This window comes from Semicossyphus pulcher, unplaced genomic scaffold (genome assembly GCF_022749685.1).
Source record: "Semicossyphus pulcher isolate SPU_LCO1_2020_fin unplaced genomic scaffold, fSemPul1.0.p SCAF_23, whole genome shotgun sequence".
Lineage (NCBI taxonomy): Eukaryota > Metazoa > Chordata > Actinopteri > Labriformes > Labridae > Semicossyphus > Semicossyphus pulcher.
In genome coordinates, this window is record NW_027211697.1 from 13374812 (window position 1) to 13400866 (window position 26055).

At 42.1% G+C, this 26055-nt stretch overlaps 2 protein-coding genes across 4 annotated transcripts; one reads left to right on the plus strand and one right to left on the minus strand.

The window, feature by feature from the left end:
• The first annotated feature begins 1029 nt into the window (after positions 1 to 1029).
• gtpbp1 (GTP binding protein 1) lies at positions 1030 to 9252 on the plus strand. 2 transcript variants are annotated; one of them, XM_069674054.1, is made up of 14 exons: positions 1030 to 1394; positions 3621 to 3732; positions 3896 to 4076; positions 4168 to 4351; positions 4432 to 4596; positions 4692 to 4815; positions 5007 to 5121; positions 5228 to 5372; positions 5497 to 5679; positions 5812 to 5947; positions 6298 to 6476; positions 7311 to 7472; positions 7690 to 7740; positions 8135 to 9252. In XM_069674054.1, exons 1-14 carry the CDS (start codon positions 1197 to 1199, stop codon positions 8252 to 8254), a joined length of 2055 nt encoding a protein of 684 aa, XP_069530155.1. In that variant the 5' UTR covers positions 1030 to 1196; the 3' UTR covers positions 8255 to 9252. The 2 variants fall into 2 exon arrangements, with proteins under 2 accessions (XP_069530155.1, XP_069530156.1); XM_069674055.1 differs by lacking the exon at positions 7690 to 7740.
• A 1170-nt stretch (positions 9253 to 10422) lies between these two features.
• Positions 10423 to 23312, minus strand: sgsm3 (small G protein signaling modulator 3). 2 transcript variants are annotated; one of them, XM_069674053.1, is made up of 21 exons: positions 23159 to 23312; positions 18457 to 18546; positions 18123 to 18208; positions 17713 to 17776; positions 16999 to 17108; positions 16672 to 16779; positions 15421 to 15564; positions 15071 to 15266; positions 14848 to 14993; positions 14528 to 14761; positions 14248 to 14430; positions 13973 to 14128; positions 13802 to 13856; positions 13666 to 13715; positions 13376 to 13528; positions 13214 to 13284; positions 12093 to 12141; positions 11839 to 11924; positions 11630 to 11752; positions 11436 to 11496; positions 10423 to 11352 (listed from the first exon to the last, which is right to left on the minus strand). In XM_069674053.1, exons 2-21 carry the CDS (start codon positions 18461 to 18463, stop codon positions 11269 to 11271), a joined length of 2166 nt encoding a protein of 721 aa, XP_069530154.1. In that variant the 5' UTR covers positions 18464 to 18546; positions 23159 to 23312; the 3' UTR covers positions 10423 to 11268. The 2 variants fall into 2 exon arrangements, with proteins under 2 accessions (XP_069530154.1, XP_069530153.1); XM_069674052.1 differs by having other exon boundaries at positions 16897 to 17108.
• Positions 23313 to 26055: the final 2743 nt, after the last annotated feature.

A 26055-nucleotide genomic window follows, 5' to 3' on the forward strand; every position in this document is an offset into this window, starting at 1 on the left:
TTAATATGTTTGTATAACCTGTCTAGCTAATTCTTCCTATTTGGACCGAAGGAGCTCCAATAGGAAAACAAAAGTTGGTTTCTCAATGGTGAGGATGATGAAATCAGAAAGACTGAAAAGAAATTCATCACTGTGGACTTCCTGTTCTTCCCTTGTGTCCGAGTTTGATTTTAAACAATTATAAGAAGTATTACTGTTTTTAATAATGAGCAAAGCTCAAACTATTTTTTAACTTTACATATACCATTAGAAAATAAATAATTAGAAAATAAAAATACATTTAAATCAATAATCATTGTTAACATATTTTATCATTAGTGTTTAATATGTTTGTATAACCTGTCTAACTATTTTTTCCTATTTAGACCGAAGGAGCTCCAATAGGAAAAACAAAAGTCTGTTTTTCCAACCTTGAGGATGATGAAATCACAAAGACTGAAAAGAAATTCATCATTGTGGACTTCCTGTTTTTTCCTTGTGTCAAAGTTTGATTCAAAATATATAAAGAGTATTAGACCTAGTGGTTTTAGTAATAAGCTTGGCTCAAACTTTTTTTTTTTTTTACTTTACAATAACTTATACTTCACATTCCAAATTAAAATAAGCTGGTCAGTTTGTCAGAACAAACTTCTAGAAGGTTATAGAGTGATACTTTCATTAAAATACGATTTAGGATAAGGGGGATATTTAATTTATGAAAGCAAACATTATTTTATTAATAATTGGGTTAATTACCCAAAACACCGTCGCTATTATCAAATTATGTAATACAGGAGTGTTACACAGTGCTTGCACCATTACAACAACACTAGCCCTGCTGCCCTGTGAGGGACTGTCCCATCATGTAATCATATGAACGACCCCCTCACTGCTATTGGTCCACTGCAAAGGTATCGATTAAAAGTACAACTACATTGGTGGATCAGGAGTAAAGGGGCGGGCTAAAACGAACCTTCCTCATTATTATTGATGAGATGGTGGCAGCAGTTTTATTTTTAAATGGCTTGAATGCTAACAGCTGGAGTTAAACTCGCAGTCTGCTCTTGTCGTGTTAGCTGGAGTGAAGACGCTGTTATTGTAGCGTAGATAACAGACGTTAACGTGCAGTGTGGTGTGGCTGGTGTGTGTGTCTGTGTGTGGTTACTAACCGTCATCACAACAGCTTGAATTTTTATCTCTGCAAGGCTGGCATAAAAATGGCATCAATAGCAGCGGCGCATGAGCCAGGTATAAACCCGGGCTCCATACCGCTGGCTGACGCTTTAGTCCCTGCGAGTATATTCGCTCCAGACCGGGGAGGATGCAGCGGGGACGACGCCGGGGATGACTACTTCGATGACGGGGACATGATCAATGGCGAGTCCGAGGAGCGCGGCGTTGACTTCACCAACAAGGTAAAGCTAGGCCCCGGATGCTATGGCGCTGCTTAGCTAGCGTTAGCTGCCCCTGGGAATGAATGAATGAAACAAATTATGAGCATTATGTGTATAACTATGTAATAACTAAACACTGTTAGCTGTTGAGTTCCTCTACTACCAAATACTATAAACTTAATACGACAGACTTTATGTGCTCAAGGAATGTATTCTGCTAACGTCAAATAAAATAGCTAGTTGTCGCTAACGCTAGCCCCAGCTGTTAATGAACTAACATTAACCTGGTTACATTCTATCAGTCGAAGCACATTGCACCATATGCTAACACGGCATTTCTCTACTCTTCACATGTGATGAAACTGCTCAAAGCAAGACAGAGACACATGACAGTCTCTGTTGTCAAACAAACCATAACACTAATTTGACATGGTGGGTTAACTCCAACACAGCAAACTAAAGACCTACCTTTTTATCTCATATGTTATTATCTGACTTTAGTGTTTTATTATGTTATTCTAGTTTATTTTTATGGGCAACCTCTTAATGTTTGATGGTCTTATTTATGTTCTCCGTTTTATTTTGCTATTTTGAGTCTGAACAGTTTAATCCTATCTCCAGTGCTTCCTCAGTTTCGGGCTCTCTGTTTACAACATGTTTTTATCTAGCCTTGTGTATGAATTGGGGGGTGGGGATGCTGATTGTTTTTATTTTGGTAAAGCACTTTTAGATGCAACATGTTAGATGTATGAAAAGTGCTTGGCTATACAAATAAAGCCATAATGTAGCCAGGCGAGTTTGCTGGACCTCTACCTGTCCAGCAGGTTTTAAAAAAAGGAAAAAAAGACATTACATTGCAGACCTGCTTTTGTTTACTAAAGGTAGCTTTTCACTATTCAGACTCAGTGCTGTAGTATTGCAATGAAAAAATGCTGTGATTAAAGAGATCTACTGTTACATAAACGTGATAAAGACATGGGTTGTGTCCGGAAGGGTCAAATTTCACATTACAACGACATTACATTCCCTACGTACAGGTTTCACAGGGTTGCATCAGGGAGGCGGTCGCTTCCTTACCTTTGGCTCCTGTCAGTTTCATCAGTCTGTGTCAGCCTTTGATATGTTGTGTGGTCAACTTTGATATGCTTATGTACACTGATGTGAGAAGTAACAAAGTACAAACACGTTGCTTACTGTGATTAAGAACAGTTTAAGTTATCTGCACTTTACTTGAGTGTTTATTTTTCAGGACGTTTTACTTTTACCCCTTTAACACTTAAACACAAATATCTGTACGTTTACCTCCCTGCATGCCTTATTACTTAAGCTTTAATGCATTTTAAGGGGAATGACAGTTATTTTCATTTTGTGTCATTACGCTGCCTTCCAAACATGAAGATGGATTTCAACCTAAACGGATTGGACAACAGCAGAAAAATTGATTCATAAGCATAAACAAGTGCATATCAGACCGAACAGACGTAACATGAAGAAGGAAAAGAAGAGGCGTCCAGTAAATGTGATGTCCGTGACTGACAGGGAGAACTAATGACATGGATGAAACACATTTATTGATCATTAGTTAATTATTGTCTTTTCATTTAGCCTAATTTGAAGAAAGATTCTTTTAAGTTTTTGTCTCCCAAATATGAGATGCTCTTCATCAACTGTGCACGGACACGGCTGGCAGAACCTCCAAAGGGCTTCTTTTTACTTTCATACACAAGTATCTTCTACTTGAGTACAGACTGTGTGTGATGTCATTAATGTATAAGGTTGATTAATAGATAGGTCTAATGAATGATTTGGGTTTTGAACTACTAAAGCAGTCTCTCTGTGGTACTGGCATATTGCAGCTTTTTAGGTCATCCCTATCAGCAGGGTGCTGCGTTCACATGTATCCTTGAAGTGTTTCGTGGGAAGAGAGACAGCTGTGTTTGTGTGCAGAGAGCAGCTTTTGAACTTGTTATTTCCAGCAGGTTTACTTTCTACTGCGGTTTACATTTTGAATATGAGAGCTGTAGGAAGTGTAGCTAACTCTGAGGTTCTGTCAAAGCCTCTCTTGAAAGCCACTACACAAGGTGCAATTATCACCAACCTCGAAACAATTAATTGCCATCACTGATTGCAATTCATTGGATATTTAATTTACTTTGTACAAAGAACATCCATCAAGCCAGGGTGATGCACAATAGCAACTTTTCTCTCTGTTTCTTTCTTCTCCTCACACACACATGTATCTAACAGCTGGCGCTTGTGAGCCCCAATGGAGAGCAGTATGACTCATTACTTCGCCAGCTCCGGGACAGGATGGAGGAGGGATGTGGAGAGACCATCTATGTGGTTGGGATGGGCTCAGGTAAGGAAAAAAACAGACAGTTCACATACTGTGGTTACTTAAAATTCCTCTTTTTCAAGTCCATTTGTGCAAAAGCAGTTTATAAAACCAGGAACATTGTCATCTACACATGTTAGATTTTGTACCTCTCTTGTTCCTCTTCCTCCTCTGCCTCCTGTTGTAGATGGGGGTGACTGGGGTCTGGATGAGAAGGATATGGAGGCCTCCATAGCCACGGTGCACTCCATGTGTGAGCAAATTGATGCTGACCTGATTCCGCTCCGGGAGCGCAATGAAGCTGCCGGTTTGGTACGCGACTATCTGATCCGCCGGCGTGTGGGTGAGCTGGACTTCCTGGAGGTCAGGTGAGTGATCACAAAAGTTAATACCAAGGTGTCATGGTTATGACTTCTTTATACAGTCTTGATGATATTTTGGTTCTCCTCTTTCCCTCAGGGTTGCAGTGGTGGGTAACGTGGATGCCGGTAAGAGTACTCTGCTGGGAGTGTTGACGCACGGAGAGCTGGACAATGGCAGAGGCTTTGCTCGCCAGAAGCTCTTCAGACACAAGCACGAGATGGAGAGCGGCAGGACCAGCAGCGTGGGCAACGATATCCTCGGCTTTGACCAGGAGGGACAGGTGAGGATGGCAGAGCTAGAGCTAGTTCTTTAAGAATTATATTTTTAGGATCAACTCAGCCCCTCTCTGTCTGCCTCTAGGTGGTGAACAAACCAGACAGCCATGGAGGAAGCCTGGACTGGACCAAAATCTGTGAGAAGTCCTCCAAGGTCATTACCTTCATAGACCTGGCCGGCCATGAGAAATACCTCAAGACCACCGTGTTTGGGATGACCGGACACCTGCCTGACTTCTGCATGCTCATGGTCAGAAAGCATCCACCAAGTCGATGCAAATGCTTTTCTCCCTGTTTCTTCTATTTAAATAAAGACTGAAATGTCTTGTCTCCTTACTTCACCAGGTTGGCAGTAATGCAGGTATCGTAGGGATGACCAAAGAGCACCTGGGTCTGGCCTTGGCCCTGAATGTGCCTGTGTTCGTGGTGGTAACCAAGATAGACATGTGTCCAGCCAACATCCTGCAAGGTCAGTCCTCCAGAGTCCCTTTCATCAGTCCCTCAATCATATTTCTGTCTTATATGTGACAACATGAAGTAGCACTGTGTGTCTTCGGTTGTGCTGTAATTTAAACACAATTTTGACTTCGAACAATGAAGAACAATGCTTACCATCAGGCTGTGTGCTGTAACTCTTGTGTTTTTGCTTGCTTGTAACAGAGACACTGAAGCTGCTGCAGAGGTTACTGAAGTCCCCCGGCTGCAGGAAGATCCCCGTCCTGGTACAGAACAAGGATGACGTCATCGTCACGGCTTCTAACTTCAGTTCTGAGAGGTACGAAGTCTGTCGAGGCTTGAGTCAGATTAAGAGATGAAATTCTCCTGTGTGTAACCTGTGTTTTTGTGTGTGTGTGTGTGTGTGTGTTGTGTCCCCTCCCCAGGATGTGTCCCATCTTTCAGATCTCCAATGTCACAGGAGAGAACATGGACCTGCTCAAGATGTTTCTCAACCTGCTCTCCTCCAGGACCTCTTACAGAGACGACCAGCCGGCTGAGTTTCAGATAGACGACACCTACTCTGTGCCGGTACTCTGACCTCACACACTCTTATCCCTCAATCTGTTTAACTGTGTGAATCATTTGAGGAATGTCGCTCTACAGAAGTAGCCATCAAACGCTATCTTAACAATGGGCTGTGGTTATGTCTCAGGGAGTGGGAACTGTCGTCTCAGGAACTACTTTACGCGGACTTATACGTCTGAATGATACAATGCTACTCGGGCCGGACCCTTTGGGCAGCTTCATCTCCATTGCTGTAAAATCCATCCACCGCAAGAGAATGCCTGTAAAGGAGGTCAGAGGGGGTCAGACCGCCTCTTTCGCTCTCAAAAAGGTAGGAAGTAGATTTATTTTTAATTCTTATTTCTCCCAATAATTTCTCTTTCTTACCAGCCGAACGTGTCTAACACATCTTGATGATAGAAGGATAATGTTAAATAATTTCCCCTCCTGTCACTCTACACAGATCAAGCGCTCGTCCATAAGGAAAGGCATGGTGATGGTTTCCCCCAGGTTGTGCCCACAGGCCACTTGGGAGTTTGAGGCTGAGATCCTGGTGCTGCATCATCCCACTACGATATCCCCCAGATACCAGGCCATGGGTGGGTAACAATGAAATAAGGTCATGCCCAACAGGTTAATTTATCTCATTACCTTTGGGAAAATAAGAAGCAGATATCTCTAAACAATAAGATCATTTAGAGTTCCTCACAATTATGCTGCGGTGTTAAGAAAAATATAATAAATATAGATAAATGCCTCCTAATCTCAAGATAACAAAAACATAGAAATAACAGCAAACAGCTGTTCTGGGCTTCCGTTGAATAAGTATTTGATCCAACTTAACAAATACCATTTAATCTTAAACACTGATTGGTTTAAAGGATTTGATGTGATACATTTTGTCTCACTCATTTTCCCCTTGCCCGTCTTTTACTCCATCACCTTTCAGTGCACTGCGGCAGCATCAGACAGACGGCCACCATCCTGTCCATGAACCGAGACTGCTTACGAACAGGGGACAAGGCTTCCGTCCACTTCCGCTTCATCAAAACACCCGAGTACCTGCACTGCGACCAGAGGCTGGTGTTCAGGGAGGGACGCACCAAGGCTGTGGGCACCATCACAAAGGTACGGTGACCCGAGCAGAGAACAAGGAGTGAGGGGGCGCTGTACGGACCAATGGATGTTTACAGATGTAGTGATTTCCCCCTTGCAATGATGTGCCAGTATCTACAGCATTTATTAAATGGAATCATTTTGTCACTTTTTACTCCATAACATCAGGGCTCTTTCCCCACAATCCAGTATTTGTTTAGCTCCACCTTAAAGGGGGGGTATTATGCTAATTTAAAGCTTCATTTTTCCTTCTGTGATACCTGTGGAGTAGCTTAGCATAATTTACAGTTAAAAAAAACTCCTCATTTTTGTGACACTGGTGCTCTGTGCAGGCCCTCATACAGCCTCTGACTGAAATGACTCAGTCAGCTCTGTCCCGTTAAGAAACCCCGCCCCTACAGGCCCACTTTTCCTCTAATTGGTCAGCTCTCCGAAGCCAGCTGTGACATCACAAAAAACCTGTCAGAAACCTGGCGTTCACAGCATCCTGCAGACTGAGCTGAGAAGTCTGGGGATTACTCCAACATGCTTTAACCTACAGATGTGAAACCTCACCCACATTTAGTTTGGACATCCAACATTGTAACATTATATATACATGTCTTAAAATGTGAAACATCATTATACCCACTCTTTAAATTATTAATTTAAAATTAATAAATTAATCAAATGTACTGCATGTATGAAAAAAAAACCCCACACAAAACCAATGATTTCCTTTCACTTCACATGCTGCCTTGTGAAACATTTCCTGTCAGGTTGAGGTTGAGTTGTGTAGATTTTGCTGTAGTAATTTGCTTTTTAAAATCATTTTGAGACTAAAATATTGACTTACATTTTTTTCAGCTGTTGCAATCCACCAATAACATGCCGTCAAACTCCAAACCTCCACAAATCAAAATGCAGTCGACGAAAAAGGCGCCGCTCCGAAAAGAGGACGGCACAGTGGCAGGCGGTGATGACGCAGCAACGATAGCACCGTCAGCAGGCCCGACCATGATACAACCGGTAAGACAATAAAAATGTTATTTCATCAAGTGCTATAAGTGTGGTTGCTTATTGTATTTCCTGTTTCTGTGTACTTGCTCTATTATTGCTGCTCTTTTCTGACTTGTTTCTGTTCTACGACGCTCTTTGCATTCTCTTTCATCCTAAACCTTTTCATGCAACATAACCTCCTCACACCCTCTCTCCCTCTCCTGTGCTTGCGTGGCTGCCTCCTAAGGGAGAGGGAGATGAAGACCCTCAGATAAAGGAGGGCAACAAAGAGAACAAGGTAAAATCGGTCTTTCAAAGTGAGCAAGAGCTGTGAAGATCCTGATTAAGTGGGGTTTTGTTTTCACAGATGGCAAGCTTCAAAAGATGGTATTTTTTATTGTTAATTATGTTTTCATGTTAAATTTATATTATATATGTATACAACTTTTAGACTGAGCATCGACAATACAAAACATCCATGTTACGTGGAGGGGCGGCATCCTTTGAGGTTCCATTTTGCACTATGAGCATAAACCAAACTATTTAAGAGATCGGCTGGGTAATGAGGCGAAAGGAGATATTCTTAATTACACAAAGTTGGTTGTTAAAATATTCCGGTAGATGTCAAGCACTTATGCCAGCACTTTCCTGACATAAACACTCTCTGGCCTTTGGTTCTCTCTCCTTTGCAGCCAAAGTCTGGAGGAGGTGGGAGGAGGAGGGGCGGCCAGAGGCACAAAGGAAAAGGTCAGAACAGCAACGCCAACTCCACAGCAGCTCCCTCCTCGTCAGCAGGAACAGGAGGCTGCTGAGCTGCCCTCCTGTCCTGTGTCAACCTCCCTCTCTGCAATCACTCCACCAAGTGTCTTCATTCCATAAACCATGACAAGTTTGGAGCGAGCCACTCTCCTCACTTATTCCTCCTTGCCTTCTTTCACCAGTTGCTATGTTTTTTTTAAAAAGGGAACACAAAGGGGTATGTCCCAAACCAAACGGCACACACCCTTAAAGTCAGCTGCCTTTCCTTTTGGAACGGTTTGGGAGGTTCGCCTCACTCAGGATGGTTTGATTTTTATCCAGAATTCGTCTTTTAACATCTAAAATTGAGTCCTCCAGCTCCGTGTCAGCGGCAGGGAGGGGGGCTAAACCCAAAACAAGGGTCCAGTACCGATATGAGCAGCTATAAATGAACTCCCCCCCCCCCATGCATTCCCTGTGTTATTTGCAATGAAAAACATTTAATGTACTATTTATACTGCATATGTAAATTAGCTGTTAGTTGTGCTCTGATTGGGAAGATGCCATTGTACAAAATGTATGCAAATCATCAATGAATGTAGCAAGCGGGCACATAGTGGTTTAAAATATTAGATATATGGAAAATATAAGCTGTTAACATTTTATAATTGTCTGTTATTTATTTGGCAAACATGCAGAACGTTCACTCTTGGATGGTTGTAGATCTTTCAGCCTGCTCTCACGCGCACTCTCTGAGTCAGTAGTTCCTATCACGCTTCCACCGTCAGTCAGCCACGTTAAACCTTTACCAATAGTTAGTGCACACAAATACAGTTCATGATCTTCTCACTTCAACAGTTGCTTCTGATTATGAGACACGCACTACCTGCAGTGCAGCTTGTAACTCTGGTACTCCGTGCTTTATGGCCTGTTGCTGTTAACGTGACATTTTCAACACTTTGCCGCTTAAAACTGAGCGTTAATAAACGAGCTTTACTGAACTTTTCAACCGTGCTTCCTTTTCTGTATTCTGCATTTCTCAAATGTTCTTTTATTAAATATCTTAATACTGTGTGATTTATTTTATTTGTGGGAACATTTAAGCCTTCAGGTGTTAAGTCCAGTCTTACTGGGAATCTACACTGACACTGCAGCATCAGACGACACGTAAGCGTCACGGCAGCATCTATTTTGCAATCTACATCGGCTGCAAAGATGGGTCTCAAAGTTAGCCAATGGTATTTGCGATTCCCGGCCATAAATAGGGGTGTCTTTGTATATACACAAAGGTATCAAGTCATTGCATCAGTGGTTTCGATCAGGATGCTTGGCACAATAATTTATGAAACTTTTCTCAGTACAAAATTATGTATAGACTTTTTTTTTTTTTTTTAAATTGTGCATAAATTCTGTATTTCTGTCGGATGTAGAATCAAATGATAATGAATGAATAGGATTGGTTTACCCAGATGTTGATATTCGTTGCTCTTTCAGAATAGTCTTGCCTGCTCATCTAGCCGATCAATAACGTCAAAAGGAAACTGAAGTCGAAGTTGGGCAAAATAGAGATCACATTGTTTAACATGGTTTGCTTGGTTGTTGGCATGTGTTTACAGAGCAGTCAGTGGCTTAAAATAGACTTGACGCGTACAACCAACAGAGCAGCAGGAAATTACTCTGATATTCCGCCCGCCTCCCGTGCAGCATACACGGCTGGAGGAGATTGCAGCATTGAATAACATTGGAGCGGTGCTTCCCGGCACACAAATACGTTGCCTGTGTAGATTCCCTGTAGTCTCATTATTTCCAAACTTCAGGTGAAAAGCGACAACTATTAGCTGGTTTGTTCTTGTGTACTTCTACATTTTACACATAAAAGCAGAAACTAAGTTGATTGTTTTCTGCAGACGGGGAAGCTACAAAGACATTTCAACTTAAAGAACAGGCCAATTTAAAGCATAACACCTGCCAGATCTAAATATCTTGCAGGTATAACAACAAACACAAAACATGAACAGAAACCTAAATTGTAGAAAGAAAATCCTGTGCATCATAAAACACTCAAATCCCCATTTACCCTTTCTTAGAATGAACAGTTAGAATAAATGAATCAGACAACGCCCTGTTTTCTGATGCATGTGGAACTTTTAGTCAGAACTAAAGTTCAGTTTGTAAATCAGTTTGTCAACAAAGGATGACATGCTGATTTGCTTTAACTTACAAGGGCACATTTAGTCACACGCAACGTAACAGTTTACTTTATATACAAGGAAAAAATTACAAATCATATGTGACATTTATCAGCTGATTGTAACACAAAGTTTTTCTCTGCCTCGTGCACATCATGTCATACAGGTGCAGACTGTTCACTACCACTGTTAGGCTAGCACACACACCCACCGTCTCGCGTTACAACTTGAAAAGGCTTTCCTTGGCATGTGCAACATCAGGATTTAATTAGATATATTTTGTGGAAATCGTGATATTGAGGTAAGTAGCATTCCTGTCAAAAATAATTTTACTTTGCTGCTCAATGTTCAGGAATGTTCTCGTTGTTTTGGTCTTTAAATTTTTAGGGAATTTACAGAATATATGTCTCCATTTTATTTGCAGATACAACTTATGCAAGAGAATAATCTGTACATCTCTATCTTGCACTAAATAAATGCACTGTTACCTTTGAATAGTGGAACAGAGAGAACAGTTAGTACTGGAGAAATACTTCCTGTAAGGACACACTGAGTGCTCCTGTCCTAAAGGTAAACATATTCTTTACTACAGGTGTTCTGTACAGTTTGTAACATGTAGTGCAATCTCCTACTTAATTTAAATAAAGTATGCACCATAATGCACACATGCTTCAGCACATACAAGCTCGTCATCAGAGTCCCTAAAATGATTATAAGTGTGACATCATTGTCCCGTGCTGAACGGTGATGTGACAGTGTCTGTAAAGTATTCACTTACTTTAGCAGACAACTGTGTCTCTTTTATGATTGATAATCTGCAGGGAACAGGTGAAGAGACGTCAAATATACACAGACACGCAGGACAGAGAAGGATTCAGCTGCTTTCTTTGGCTGTGTGTTTAGCCGTCAATGTCCCAGCTGAAGAGGTGATGTTTCACCAACATGTCCTGCACTCCCTCCTTCAGCGGTCTCTGCTCCTTCTCCTGGAAAACAGAGGAAATGACCAAATCAACACTACACCAGAGAGAGGATATATGGGGATGCAGTGGTTGCATCTCTGGCTCACCTCTTTCTTATCAGGTAGCTCACAGTCTTGGGAGAGGCTGAAGGCAAACTTTGAGAGGACCCTGACGACACAACAGAAGTCAGCTGGTTATTTCTTGGGTTTTTGGTTATTTATATAGTTTTCTTACTGATATTTTCACGCTACTAGACCATAAACATAAAAGACTGTGATGTTAATGTAATCTGTGTTCCTACCTGAGCTCACACTTGATCTGCACCCATCCAGGGCTGCGGAGGAACGACCAGGGATGATACCATTTCTCTACAGCAGCCATGCTGGAGCACAACACCTCCAACCACAGGTGCAGCACCTGCTCACTGGTGGGGCAGAAACATGTTAATATACTGTTAACAGAGCCTTTAACTATTTTACATCTGTGTGTTTGTCAGCACTGAAAACTCACTTGAGGCCAACGCAGACAAGAGACCTAAACTTGACATCCATCTGAGCGTGTGCCGTGTCGTGACTCATGTTGACTGACTGCACCGCCTGAGGAGAGCAGACAGGGGGCGCTCATGTATTATTTATTACCACACATTTCTAAAGGCTGATTTACAGGCATGGCTCGGCCTCAGTAGAGAATCATCAAGAAACACACTGCTGTTGTTTCATACACAGAAAATTAATTAAGAATAAAGTGATAAAATGCTTACTCACTCTGTATAGCAGCTCCTCTGGTGTTAGTACTTTCCCATCTTCATCTAACCTGATGAATACCACAAGAGAATAAACTGTTACCTCATGATGCAGGCGTACACATAAAGAGTGCATTCCTCATTCCTCTGCCAACGTACATTTCATCATATATTTTTAATAATAGTAGACGAGGTGTTTTACGATCTCAGGGGGGAATTCACGAAAGGATTGTGCGGCTTTTGCACCCACTGATCCTGTGCAAATGACTGCGCCTCATTCTACAAGCACACTCAGAGGGTTGAACGCACCCCGAAATGTGCTGTAGAGCAAACAGCATCTCTGTGCTCCGGTGCCGTTTGCGTGTATTTAAACGAGTCATTACGCAAATGTTCAGGGTAAATTTGGCCCCTTTGAGCCTCGTGGAAACAAGCACCTAATTCACAAACACCAGCGCTAACAGCACCGCGCAGTTAGAGTGAAAATATTGACGTCTGCAGAGAGCTGGTGGTAACTGCGGTGCAGTATTATAAGGGCTATCGCGCTCTGAGTTTACAGTGATCATGACGACAATTCCACCTTTTGAATGATCAAAAAATGTATTTGCCTGTAAAAACAATATTGTCATTATTAATATAATCGTGTGCGAGGCTCAACCCCGGCACACGGCCACACTTTGTCCACATGTGGAGCCGTTACGCAGGACAGGGATTATTATCTGGACGAGCTGCTGCGCGCTCGTTTAAAGCTGCGTTACAAACATGGAAAAGAGTAAACACCTGTCGAGTCTGAACTTTACAATAAACTGTTTAAAGAGCTTCCCCCACCCCTCGCACACAGGCTCCGTGAGAGAGAGATCCCTATTCTGGATTGGGAATATGCATCACAGACGAATGTCTTCATCTTATTGCAGATACGGTTGGTGAGATTAAATGTGCAAGATAACGTTTTTGTAACAATAAGAAACAGGAAATGTATTTTCTTTATTTCTGCAGTACTGAAAGCAGAACCGATAACGTCTGAAGTTTACCAGTGCTGCAGTATTTCATATTTCAGCCCCGGGTTTCGGCACCCGTCCCTACCTGTAAAGTGTTCATGTGAAGAAGAGTTAGACAAAGAAAAAGAAAACATAATGATGGTTGTACCTGTATGTTTTACACAGCACCAGTCTGGAATAAACAGAGTTGAAGTCTCTCTCGACCTCTCTGCTGGCCGCCTGAGAGAAAACCAGAAGAGACAGAAGTCCTTTAGTGAATCTAACACGTCAGCTGTGTGTAAAATGGTGCCATGTAGATTCACTCTCTTACCTCTTCTATATATAACCATGGGTGACACGGCCCTCCCAGGATAGACGGTTTCTTCAGACCGTGCTGAAATATCGCCTTTAGGGCCGGACACAGGGTGCCCCGGGCCAGATCGGTCACTGCCTCCGTCACAGAGTCATCACCTGCTAATGAGTACTGGACACACACAGAAAAGGAATGTGAGGACATAAACAAATTACATGGATTGATGATCAAAGGGACATCAGCTGAGCAAATTAAAGTCTGCATGTAAGCAAACACTTTATAACGATGATAATTAACTGTTTCCTGACCTCTTTGCTTCTTTCATCTAAGATCTCCACAAACTTAGCCGGAAACCATCCTGAGGAAGAGAAGGAGAGAAGAAGACTGATGTGAAAAGAGCTGAAAGACGGACCAGAGCAGAGTGCAACAAGGAAAACCACACACCTCGAAGACCATTGAGCTCTCCAACCCAACAGTGTTCATCCTTCTGTGAGATTATCTGAGAAGAAAGACCACAACACGAGGGAATGAGAATCTGTACACTGTTGGAAAAAGCAGGAAGCATTGTTTTCTTTGTATGTGTGTGTGTGTGTGTGTGTGTAAGTAGGGACTCACAGTGATGATGTCATTCTTCCTGAAGCCCAGCTCATCGTCATCGTGTCGCTCAAAGTCCAGCAAAGCCTTCGCCCGTCTCCGTCGGGTGCGAGACACCACGAGGAAGTTTTCATGATCTCGCTGGTGGCTCTCCATGGAGTAGTCTGGCGTCAGGTCCTGCAGAGACGGGATGGGAGAAGATGGTGTTACAATATGTACTGAAGGGATTCCTACTGCAATGCTCCTCTTAGTCCACTACAGGACATTCAGCACACTGTTCCTGTGTGTGAACTCACAGTGCTGGAGTGACGCGGGTCCAGACAGTGGAAGTGCTCTGCAGTGCGAGTGATGGCCTCTCGCAGGGCTGCAACAAGCTCCGTCTGCTTTATGTTCTTAGACTTCAGCGCCTCTGCTTCATCCTCCCCGAACAGCAGAGAGCTCAGGGTGGACTTCCTGCGCAGGGACTGTCTCCTCACCACCTGAGCAGACACAAACACAGGATCAATTATGAGTTCTAACCATTTTAATAAGAGCTTTTTTCTATGTAATTCTTGTTTAGAACTTATGGTGACAGACCTTGTTGAGATTGGTGTTGAGTGTCGTGTTGTTTCCATTGTTGAGCTGCGTCTGTTCATTCAGGATGTAAGCTAAGTGTTTGTGTCGGTGGGCTTCCAGGGTTTCCTGGGATAGTGACCCTGCAAGCCTCATCGCCTCCCCAAGAACTGCAGGCCCGTCTCTCAGCTGGCTCGGCAAGTCTGACAGAGTGTTAAAAATGGATGCAGAGTTCTCTGATGATACGAGCTCCTCCTCCTTGGGTCGAAGAGGATAAACATTTAGTTATTATCAATAAGCTTGGGGGAGACTTCTCGCTATAATAGTGTGCGTAGTGCAAATACCTTGAGCTTGAGCATGCCCAGTGTGACCTGGAAGAGCACCAGCGAGCCCTGATAGAAGAGCAGGTCCCAGATTCTCAGGACCAGACGGATGTCCACCACACTGGCAAACGATGTCAGGAACCAGTGCAGGGTGATCAGCGACAGCTCTGGATTTTAAAGAAGGAGGAAGTTAATAACTGTATATTATATTCATTTAATCTGTTTTTTAGGGCTCCGTCCTCACCTATGTCATGGTCCTGCAGGAGGCGGTCGAGGGCCGGCAGGTACTGAACAATGAGCTGGCGGAGAACCCTCTGGTCCGTTTGGACGCCCAGCAAAGTGGAAGAGAAGTAGGATGGAGGAAGGAGATCTTCGATAAGAGCACACATCATCCACATCACATCCTCCTCCTCAAGGAAGAGCAGCAGGCAGGAAACCACCTGAGGGGAGGAGACGATGTACATATAAGAAACGTGAGGATGACGTAAACATAATGAACGGCTTCTTAAAGTTTATGTGCAGTTTAATTACATGTTGAGTAAGCTGAGTGGTGTCATGTAGTTGTTCGTGGATTCTGTATGTCCTTGTTCTTACCATCCCAGTGCCCTGACAGTACCCAATGTCTGGGTAGAGCCATGACAGGCCTCTCAGTACCCTCCTCAGCCTCGGCACACCGACACTGGTCAGATTACTGAAACACGCATTGGTCGGCATCGTCCTTAAGAGGTCCTTCTCTATCTGAGGGAGTTTACAAGGAGCAATCACATCATGATTACAAAGAACGACAAGATGGGAAAATAAATAATAATGTCATGAAGGCCTCGCATTCATCCTGGTAAAGAAGAGCACCTGGTTTTCTAGAATCTAATCATGAGGAGTTAACTGTGACTCAGACTCAGATAGACTGTATATCATCACGGTAGCACTCAAACCATTTTATACCTCATCTTTGTATCTTCCTGTGTCCTTGTGAGAAAATATGTTACTTCTAAAGGGATGCATAGATTTGATCTTTTCATGGGATAGCAGCCCCCTTGTGTGTTACTCACACAGGGACGTACAGCAGCGCTCTTCCTCATACAGAAATATCAGTGTATATTTGCTGACACAGTGAAATTAAGTTGCTTATGGGACAGAGAGACGGCGAGCATCTGTTTCCCTCGTCTCTTTAAATCATGATACTGCTTTGCTGCTCCTCCACACACGGACGCTTCACCTCGAGCCACGCACGGGCAAAAAACAGCCAGAGACTGACGCCAAGCTGACCATCATGTGCGCTCATTCTGATGCCCACTCTCTCTAAAACACACGGAACTGAGAGGTCAGTTAATTGTTATCCTCAAACATAACGACCCTTGCCCACAGATATTAATATGCTGTCCCGTGTCTGTTATGCAGGAGAATACAGCCACGTGACCCAGTCCGCTCCTGACGGCATGCCGGAGATTCAAATAATTAAAGTAATCAAGTTAGGCTGCTGTGCCAGGCACTTTATTTCTACTTTTTACATATTTTAAATGACGGTATACAAGTTTAATGAACAATATGTGATTCATATAGCTAATGAATAATATTTTATTAACTTAAGGCAAAAGCTATAGTCGAATATATAGACAGCTGCTACACTATTATACTACTATTGTGTTTTGGGGCTGTGCAGAATTTGTGGAATCCATGCAAACGTTTATTTCATATAGATTTGCCAATAAAGGTTATTTGATTCCATATGAGTGGGTTGTTTCCACTTTATTAACCAAACATTATGAAAGCATGCTCTCCTACGCTGGTTAAGATCACTGTAGTGAGTCTGCGTTTGTTTGCATGTCCTAAAGCTGGTAGTTTTACCTGTTTGGCTGTGGAGTTGTCATCATTGGAACTGTTCTTAATGATCTCTTTGTAGGTGATCTCAGAGGTCCTCTTCTTCTGCAGCGCTCCAGACAGACGCATCCAGAGCTACCAGACAAACACAATAAGTAGGATTCTTATTTGGTCTGTTATTGTAAGAATTTCAGGTATTAATTTTGCATGAGGCACACAAATAGCTTCCCCATGCTGATCCAGTCTGCTCACCTGTGGCCTCATGCTGTGAGGGATGCCACCTAACACCAGGGAGCGCAGACGCTCCGAGCGTGGAAGGACGGGATCGATGAGCTCCCAGGTCAGGTCACCCACCGTGTGGTTATGGGTGAACTCCAGGTGGGCTTGCCAGCGCAGTCGCTGCTGGGGGTCTTCACGCTGGGGTGAGCCTTCTGTGCCCAGCCAGGACCGGAACTTTCCACCGTCTGAGTGAGGAGAGAGTCAAATACAATGTTAGTGTTTGTGTTCTTTGTTACAATAATATCAACATAAGAGAGCCTCATGCAAACTTTAGAACTGATGAAGCTGGAACAGCAGAAAATTAAAGCAAGCATTATTTTGATGTAGTCAAGCTCAAAACTATTATAAAAATCATTAAGTGACACAATGAAAAACAAATCAGGAAGTGAGTGGGGCGGAAAATGTCTTGATAAGAGACAAGTGGTTAAATAACACGGACAAAAATAGAACTGCCTTTATGGGAGACACCCACTGAACACACCTACAAGCAGCTGACTTTGTCATGTGTGCAATTTAACTCTGGAGCAAAATTAATAACCCACATCACATCTCTTAACAAACAGCTGAATGCAGAACATTTACAACTGTCAAAAGAATTATAGGCTTATAAAAGCACGGAGAAAAACTTGTCTTCAAAGTGGTTTAGAACAAAAAAAAGTTCCTGTCACAACTCCTGAGATCACATGAACTCTTTTATGTTACATGAACAAAAATTCAGGAATTTCACCAGAGTGGAAAAACTGGAGAAAACAGAAGAAAGGCGTGCGTCCATGTGAGCGAACACGTTACCTTCAGGATCCACTCTGAAGCCAAACTCATCATACTGAACCTCAGGCTGTTCGGATGGATCTTTCTGCAGAGGGAAACATGCATTTTATTGTTAGGGGGAAGATGACTGTGAAACACCCTGCTGAGGAAGGACACAGCAGCTATTCTGAGCATCTTAGATGACTGATGAACAACACAACAGATCACGTCACAGAGTCACATGAAAACAAAAACCCCACTGAGATGTGTCTGAATATTCTGTCATGCTGTGCAGATGCATCCTTGATTTTATTTATTTATTATATTTATCTATTTCCGGCTGTTCTATCACAGTTTGTTATTTTTCTAATTTCATTTGATTCGTTTTGTCTATTTATAGTTATTTAAAAAAAAAAAACCATAATGCTTTGCACACAAAAAAAAATCCTTACTTGATGGTACTTGGCCAAGATGTCCTGGGGCCACATGCTCGGGGTGAGAGCAGAGAAGGGCCCGCCAGGGGCCGGGGTGTAGGTACCTGAAACAGACACCGATTCAGAGGTTACAAATGTGTTGGGGGGAATTTTGAGAACGGCAAAGCAGGTTAAAACCCCAAATTAGAGATCCAAAGAAAAGAGTAGGGCATTCATTCCTGTGATAACGTTTAATACAATGAACCAAGAATTTACTGACGATCCGAGGTATTTCAGTGACCAAAGGTCGGTGTTTATTTTGGGACAAAAACAGGGCGTGTTGAACAGAGCTTTCAACACTTTTAATCTTTACCTGACATTATGTTGGTATTAGAGTGTTTGGCCTCTATTTGAACACTCTGTGGTCACACTGGAAAAAGGAGATCAGCAGACAGTCCCCACTCTGTAAAAAGGAGAAACACAGGAAGAGAAAAGGACGGTGGTTCAATTCCAGGACTGTCCAAAAAGCAGGAGGAAATCTCTGAAGTCATACGAGACATACTGGAGATTAAAAATCCATCCAACAGAGAGTTACACTTTATGCACAATGTCTGGAATTATTCTGTGCCTCCTCTAGGCTACCTTCTGTCAGTGATTCAAAGTTATTACAGTCCATCTTCTCTAATCCTTCCTCTTTGCAATCAAAACATGTCCTGTTTCCTGCAAAAAAATGATGCAATTACCTTTTCAATAGAGAAACAGCAAGCCCAACAACCCTGCAACAAAGCAATGTTCCTCCTTCAAGCATCAATGAAGGGAGATTACGCGATTACAGTAAGAGAGAGAGAAAGAGAACCAGGGTGTGTCCTCTCATGGCCATATGACTGCTGGATTTGCCAGAGGGCAATTAAGTTCACTTAACTTTGTGTTTATCTCCCATTTTCAGACAGCACAGGTCCTGGGGCAAATTTAACAGACATTCTTTCTTGCATCTTGTGTTCTTGTATTGTATTTGACAGCATGTTTCTATTTCTATTTTCATATATGCAATTCCAGAACAGCCTTTTGGCCTACAAGCTGCTATACACTTGAATGAACGTTTAATTTAATGCAACAATAAATGTGCTGCAGATAAACGCATATTAAAAAAGAGTAGAAGCAGAAAAATGCAGATACAAAATAGAAACAACAAATCTGCTGCTGTCCAAATGCGTTCAAAGCAGACACGATATTCACCACTTTGATGACGACAGAAAAGTTCCATTAATTATTTGTTTAATAGTGAAATGTTTTTACTTAATTGTGTTAATAACATCTTGATTTCAAAGCCATATCAAGTTTACTGAGAGAGGAAATGCGACCACACACAGGCTCACACGGCAGACACAACAGAGCAACAACTGTAACCTGAAAGAGGCTCAGCAGCATGCAAACACCCTGCCAAAGTGATTCATTCCAGCAGCAGGCTTGCCGCATCTGAAGAGGGATTTAGGACTTAAAGAGAGATGAGAAATCAATTTGAGGTTTGGAGCATGGCCAAGTGCTTTCAGGCTAGCTCCGTGTGTAGCTCAGGGGAGGACTGGGATTCTGAAACTGCTCCCTTACAAGACAGTTTAATCAGCTGCCAAGAAAACCAACACGACTGAACCCCACCTGCAACTGTTGCACATATTGACAAACTAATTAGAAAGTCTTCTGCATCAGGAAGAGAAGTCTAACCCGACACGATAAGTTGATCAAGCCACTTAAAGGTAAAAATTAAGTTTGCAAATAATATTGCTTTTGCTGGCTGCAGCTTTTTTTAGTTGCACGACAACTTTCAATCCAGAGTCAACATCACGGCCAATTTCATCTGTGGCACATGGGCAGGAAGATATTAAAGCAATATAGGACAATACACACCTTAAACCATCACACCTACATCTCTGTCATGTGATAGTAAAGTCAATATTTGGGGTTTTTTGAACCTGACAAATAAGGAGCATTGAAGACGTCACAGTTGGACTTCAGAGTCAGGTAAGACGTGACCCTAACTGCAAACAAGGAGAGCAGCAGCTATTTGTGGGTACCAGCTGTTACTGTGATCCTCGTTAACCTGCAGTAAATAGGCTGAAATAGCGAATGATTTGCATGCATTATTAAAACATAATTTCTAAAGATTACCATTTCAGATTTTACCAAAATGATCAACTGTAAAATCAACTGTCTCAGTTTGTCTTTCTCATGTTTTAAGAACATAATTTGAGGGTTCCTTCGACAAAATACTTCAACTGAAGCACGAACATTTCTCATCAAATTGTAATAAACAGTGACCTCGAATTCAGGTGTAACATAAGAAAAATAAATCTTCCTAATGCTGTTTATAAAAATCTGCACTTTGTATGAATGAACTCCCATATTAGCGTCAATATGAAAATATCAATATATATATTTGTATATAATCAAAATCAATTGAGAAGGTAAATGAATTAAAAAAAAACAACCAGGACTCTGTATATAAATATTAAACATTTCCAGAGTATTCCTGTTTGATGAACAAATGAACACAGTCTCTTTGAGAGCCTCGCCTCCGCCAAGAGGCTGCGCTCCATCAGCACCAAACCTCCCGACACAGGAACAGTTTCTTCCCCTCTGCTGCCAGCCTCATCGACAAGGCCTCGGCCCCACCCCCCCCTCATGACACTGACTCTCATCCTCACTTAACATCACATTAATGTTACGTCTTTACTGCAGATTCATGCGCTACATTTAGCGCACACTGGACTACATACTGTATGTTTACATCAGACTGTTTTTAATTTTATACTGTTAAACATTTGCACTACCATCATCTTGTACGAACCTGCACATCTGTACAGCTCTTTAATCACACCTGTTGTACATATGCATTATATTGCTTTTTTATATCTTACTCTTATTATCTATTTTTATTTCAATTTAAAGGTCCCTGGCAATACGAGTACCACCGTTTAATAGCTGTTTTTATTCTACTTCTGTGTTTATTGTTCTGCACCTAAACACCAAGTCATATTCCTTGTATGTGTAAACCTACTTGGCAATAAACTTGATTGATTCTGACAGTCCCACAGCTTTTATCGTCAAACTCTAGTACATAATAAGCACTACAATTCAAAAGGGTAATCTTGACAGTAAATATATATTATTGGGCCAGAAGCATCAGCTGATATTACTCAAGAAGAAGGAATTATGTTGTGTGACAATTACAATTTATGCAGGGAAAAGTCAGCAACCGTCGGGCACTGCAAAGCATCGAGGGATTACATTAAAACCCTACATCCGTCATAGTTACTGCTGTCACTTGCAGGAAACCAAATTCTGTTATCACTTTGATGCAGTCATGTAAACTCCCACGCATGAAGCTCCCAGAAACACCATGAAGAACCCAAATCACTTTTGCTCACTTATCAGAGAACATTTGAAGTTTTCCCATCAGAACAAAGGAGAATCTCATCCATTACCGAGGTGCGGCTGTGCTCACCTGTGTTTGCACACACTGGTCAACACCCTGTTCAAGTAAAACAAAGACTAACATCCTGCTGTACACACTGGGTAAGAGTGTGTGTGGCCCTACAGGGCTGCTGTACTGACATCCCCCACCCCTCCCCTTTCCCAAACACCTCCTCCAGTTGTTCACAGCAACCACAACAATGGTGACTCATGTTCCCCTCTTGTCAAAACGCCCACCCACACAGCCATGTATGTCAGACAAATACTGCCTCGTGTCCTGCCAAGTTAGCTTCGGATGAATAATGATAGACAGTCCTCTGTTTACGTTGGCAGACGGTGTCTTTCCATCTTTCTCTGTGTCACTCACACATACACATACACAGTCATGCGTGACATGTATCCATTCATTAACAGTCTTTGTTACACAGTCGGGTATGTGCCACTGTGGTGACCAGGAGTGTCTCTCCCTCAAGAACAGGGAAATAAGAACATAGAAAAAGACATTCACGCAGTAATTGTCTACAGACTGGACAACTGTTACTTCCTCCTTTCCGGCACAAACCATTAAGCACTCTCTCGCCTACAAACCGCTTCTTACGGGCTTTAACAGATGACATCACATCCCCCAATCTTGGCTTTACTTCAGATTAAGAAATGATTCTAAGATTTTACTCATCACTTTAAAGCACATCCCCGTCTTTATCATCCTACCTTCTCCCTGCTGTGTTCTTGCATCTTTTGCTCTCCTGGTTTAACTTCATATTGACTGCACCTTCATATTGTCTTGTCTGCTCTGCCCTTATTGTTGGGTTTCTGCTGTTCCATTGCCATCAGAGTATCCTGTTTTTGCTTTGTTTGTCCTACCACTTTATAACATCTTGTTTTTAAAAAGGTGCTATAGAAATAAAGTTTAATTCTGCTGAAAGGGGGAAGAGGGGCTTCATCATGACTTACTTCATTTGATCATCCTCTTTATCATCTGTTAATCATTCTTGGCAGGAGCTAAACTAGCGGCAGCAACAAGTGACTCACCTGGATTTGGTATTTGAGCTGCATAGAGGAATATTTTAGGTTTATACATAATGATAGTTTTTTTTTTTTAAAGACTGCAGCATCCATCAGCTGTGAAGGCACCACTGAAAATCAATCATTTAATCAAGGCTGCAAATCCAACATTATGCACGGCTGCTCATTACACTCACAAACCATATACAGATATATAACTTGAGGTGCTATTTAAGTATTCTGCTTAGCTGCATGTAGGTGGAAACACAGTCCTACAAGAAGTTTAATGTTCAGTGTTAGCTTTATTAACGTGACGTCAAATCGCAGCTGACGTCAGATGCAGTCGAAAGACTAAAAAATGAGCAATACTTAATTTCTCAAAAGCAACATATTCGACCGACTGCATTTACGGTTATTTATCAGTATTTGCACACAAACAGTAGAGTACGCGATTAAACATTCATTTCGAATTGACAAAACTGCTCCAGAGACCATTGTAATGTATACAGTCTGAGTTGTCAGCTGTTAGCCATACATGCTACATTTCGCTTTTAGCTAACAGTACATGCAACGGTGGACAGTAGACTGCTCGTATAACTTACCGTGACATTATTCTCGTGAAAGCCCAAGGTTATGGTTTGTGGCGGACGTGTCTTCTCTCGGTGAAAAAGGGAAAACACCATATGCTATGCCATCGTTCGGCTGGTAATTGTGATTTCCTAGCGTTATGCACCTGCTAGCGACGTGTAGCTCCGTCGTATCCTTACACCCTTAACGGGGTTTTCCTCTTCATCCAGAGAAGTGTAGTTCCATATCCCGGAACTACACTTCTCACTGAAAATATCCATCCGCAGAGGAAAAGATGACGTAGGTACACGACATTCATGTTGCATTCATGTGGTGTCACAATAATAGGAAAAATAAGTTCCCGACTGGAAAATTCAAAAGCCGCCACGGGTCGGAATAACAACTGGGGAAGTCAGAGAACATTTTGGTAACAGACATGCCTAGTTTACAGAATTGTCATTGTCATATTACGCAGAAGCAAGGCGAATCAAAGTAAACATTGGCTTAATTTGTTGGTTAATTCAAGTATTTCAAATTAACGTTAGCCTATGGCAAATTTGCAATTGTAGCACGGAGAGTGACCTAGTTTACTTTTGAGCAGTAAAATATAATATGTCTTTTCAAGCATCCCTGATGTTTCCACATTACGACTTAAATATCGTGAACGCACCTAGACCTGCGACTTCTCATCTGGGGAACTCCGAGCATTCGAAGAGCACGTGAATGCAGCGTTATTTATTCCATTCATTCATAGTTTTCAGGTCCATCCGCTCATTCATGCTAGCACACAAATGATACAGTCACGATTCACAACGATGCTTGTCATGATATGAGATGGAATTAGGCTGGAGAACAGTCAGACACTTTATCTCAGATAAACATCTGTTCATGGAAGTCTGGGACTATGCTGATCGTTGTTGTTTATGTTTGTAGTGTGTTTTACCATTTTGAATTAACCTTTTAATTAGTGCATTTTTAAAGGAATTTGTCCCTAAGTAGTTGGGAATAGGAAAGAGCTGCGCAAAACATGTTTGTTTTATAATTTTTGCACATTTTACCATATCATGGAAAGGCTTTTCTGGAAATCTACATATACCAATAAAATTAGTTAAAATAGTGACGGGCAAGGGTATTATGTATTAGCTGGGATGTTTTTATTTACTTCCCTATACTTTTGGTCATAGGAAAGTTAGCCATGCATAATGAATCATCGAACCATGCAGGATAATATGATGTATTTTTTAAGAATTGGTTGTTGCAATAATGAATCTTTTGTAAAGATAATGAAGATACATTTTCACTTCTTCATTGTGTTTAAATAAACTTTGAATTTCCTCTAAAGCAGTTCCACTGATGATTCATGTTTATATATGATGCTTTTGCACGATTTCTCCACAAGATGTCTCTAGTGCAATAAATGCACAAGCTTCTTGGCACATTCATTATACTGTAGCTCAAGAATTGAAAACCTTTCAGCATACTGTGTGTTCCCTTAATCACAGCCCCCACAGGCCTCCATCCACCACCTACCCACCAGCCCACTCATCCACAAACACCTGAGTTAGGATGATATAGCTGCAGTTTTGTGTGGTCTGTAGTGCAAACTGGCCATAGGGGACACATATGTTTTATATCACCTAAGCAAAAGTCAGACTTAATAGGCATTAGACTCAGGTATTCTCCTATTTATGAGATGATTCATGCGCGACAGGGGCTGGTTCTCTGATGCTGGACTTAAAAAATGCAGAGAGAGATTGCATTTGAATTTCTTTCTAAAAATGGAGATAATGTGTCTGTGCGAGCGTGCACATGTAAGCATGTTGCGTAGCCTCCTGACTAGGGAGCCAATAATCCTTTAAAATGCAAATCAGCCAGTGTCTTACTCTGTTTTTACCATCACATTTACCAAACAGTCCATCCTTCAATCCCACTCTGTTTTTCTTTCCTGTCTTGTTTGTCTTGCACTGGCTCTTTTACAGCATAAATAAAGTAAGAAGTTAGTGTGTCCTTCTTCCAAATCTTTTTCCCTGACATATCCTTCACTCAGTGTGTCTCTTTCTGCCTGTGACACACCAGTATGACACTCTCCAGTTCTTCTGAACCCTCTTGCCTTGCTTGCATGCTCAGTTTGCTGCACCATGCCAGAGTGAGTCACATCATTAAAAATGCTGCAGCCTAAAGCCGACCTTGCCCACAGCTTGCTGACCAAATAGCCCTCATGGTGCATCCAACCTACATGTCACAGTAATGTGGGTGTGGCTCAAACTCTTTCTGCCTCCTCTCTTCCCTCTTCTGCAGCTCCTCTAGTGCTCATCTCTCTGGCTGTCTTTGTTGTCTTTAAATGAATGATGGGCACTGTCAAGCAGGCAAGCCCTGGATCTTATACTGCAGTTTCTATGACGTCAGACAAAGGAAGAGGGAGGCGGAGGGAGATGCCAGGGGAGGAATAAGGAGACAGACAGAGATCGAGAAGCAAGGAGGCGGTGGGAGGATACGTGGGAGGGGGAGAGAAGAGAAACAAAGCTTCAATGAGGAAAGTGTGAGTGAAAAAAAATGAGCGAGGGATTCAACTAAGAGGGTGTGTGGATGAAGAACCTAATGGTAATGATTAACTAAAAGGGTGAGGTGAGCAATGAAATGAAAACAGTGGAGGTATGGAGGAAGGGTGAAAGGCGTGGGCTGAAAAGAGGCATTTTTCTGATATTTCATATGAAGCAATAGAAACCTCCGGCTCAGCCTCTGCATGTATGTGGGTGGGTTTTTAGTCAGCTCAATGTGTGCACACACACACATACATGCATGCATGCACGAATGTCATTGACATGTTCATTGCATCAGATGAAAAAGGTTATTGATCCAGATGAATCAGCAGGTTACTGTCAGATAAACGAGAGAAGAAGAGAAACACAGAACCACTTGTTCACACTCAGTC

Coding starts and splice junctions, on each gene's coding strand:
- gtpbp1 (XM_069674054.1), top strand. CDS start 1,197: ATGGCATCAATAGCAGCGGCGCATGAGCCAGGTATAAACCCGGGCTCC. Junction 4,597..4,691: donor CTGACTTCTGCATGCTCATG/GTCAGAAAGCAT, acceptor TTACTTCACCAG/GTTGGCAGTAATGCAGGTAT. Junction 5,948..6,297: donor CCCCAGATACCAGGCCATGG/GTGGGTAACAAT, acceptor ATCACCTTTCAG/TGCACTGCGGCAGCATCAGA.
- sgsm3 (XM_069674052.1), bottom strand. Junction 11,925..12,092: donor CAGAGGAGCTGCTATACAGA/GTGAGTAAGCAT, acceptor TGCTCTCCTCAG/GCGGTGCAGTCAGTCAACAT. Junction 11,353..11,435: donor AGCTACCTGATAAGAAAGAG/GTGAGCCAGAGA, acceptor TCTGTTTTCCAG/GAGAAGGAGCAGAGACCGCT.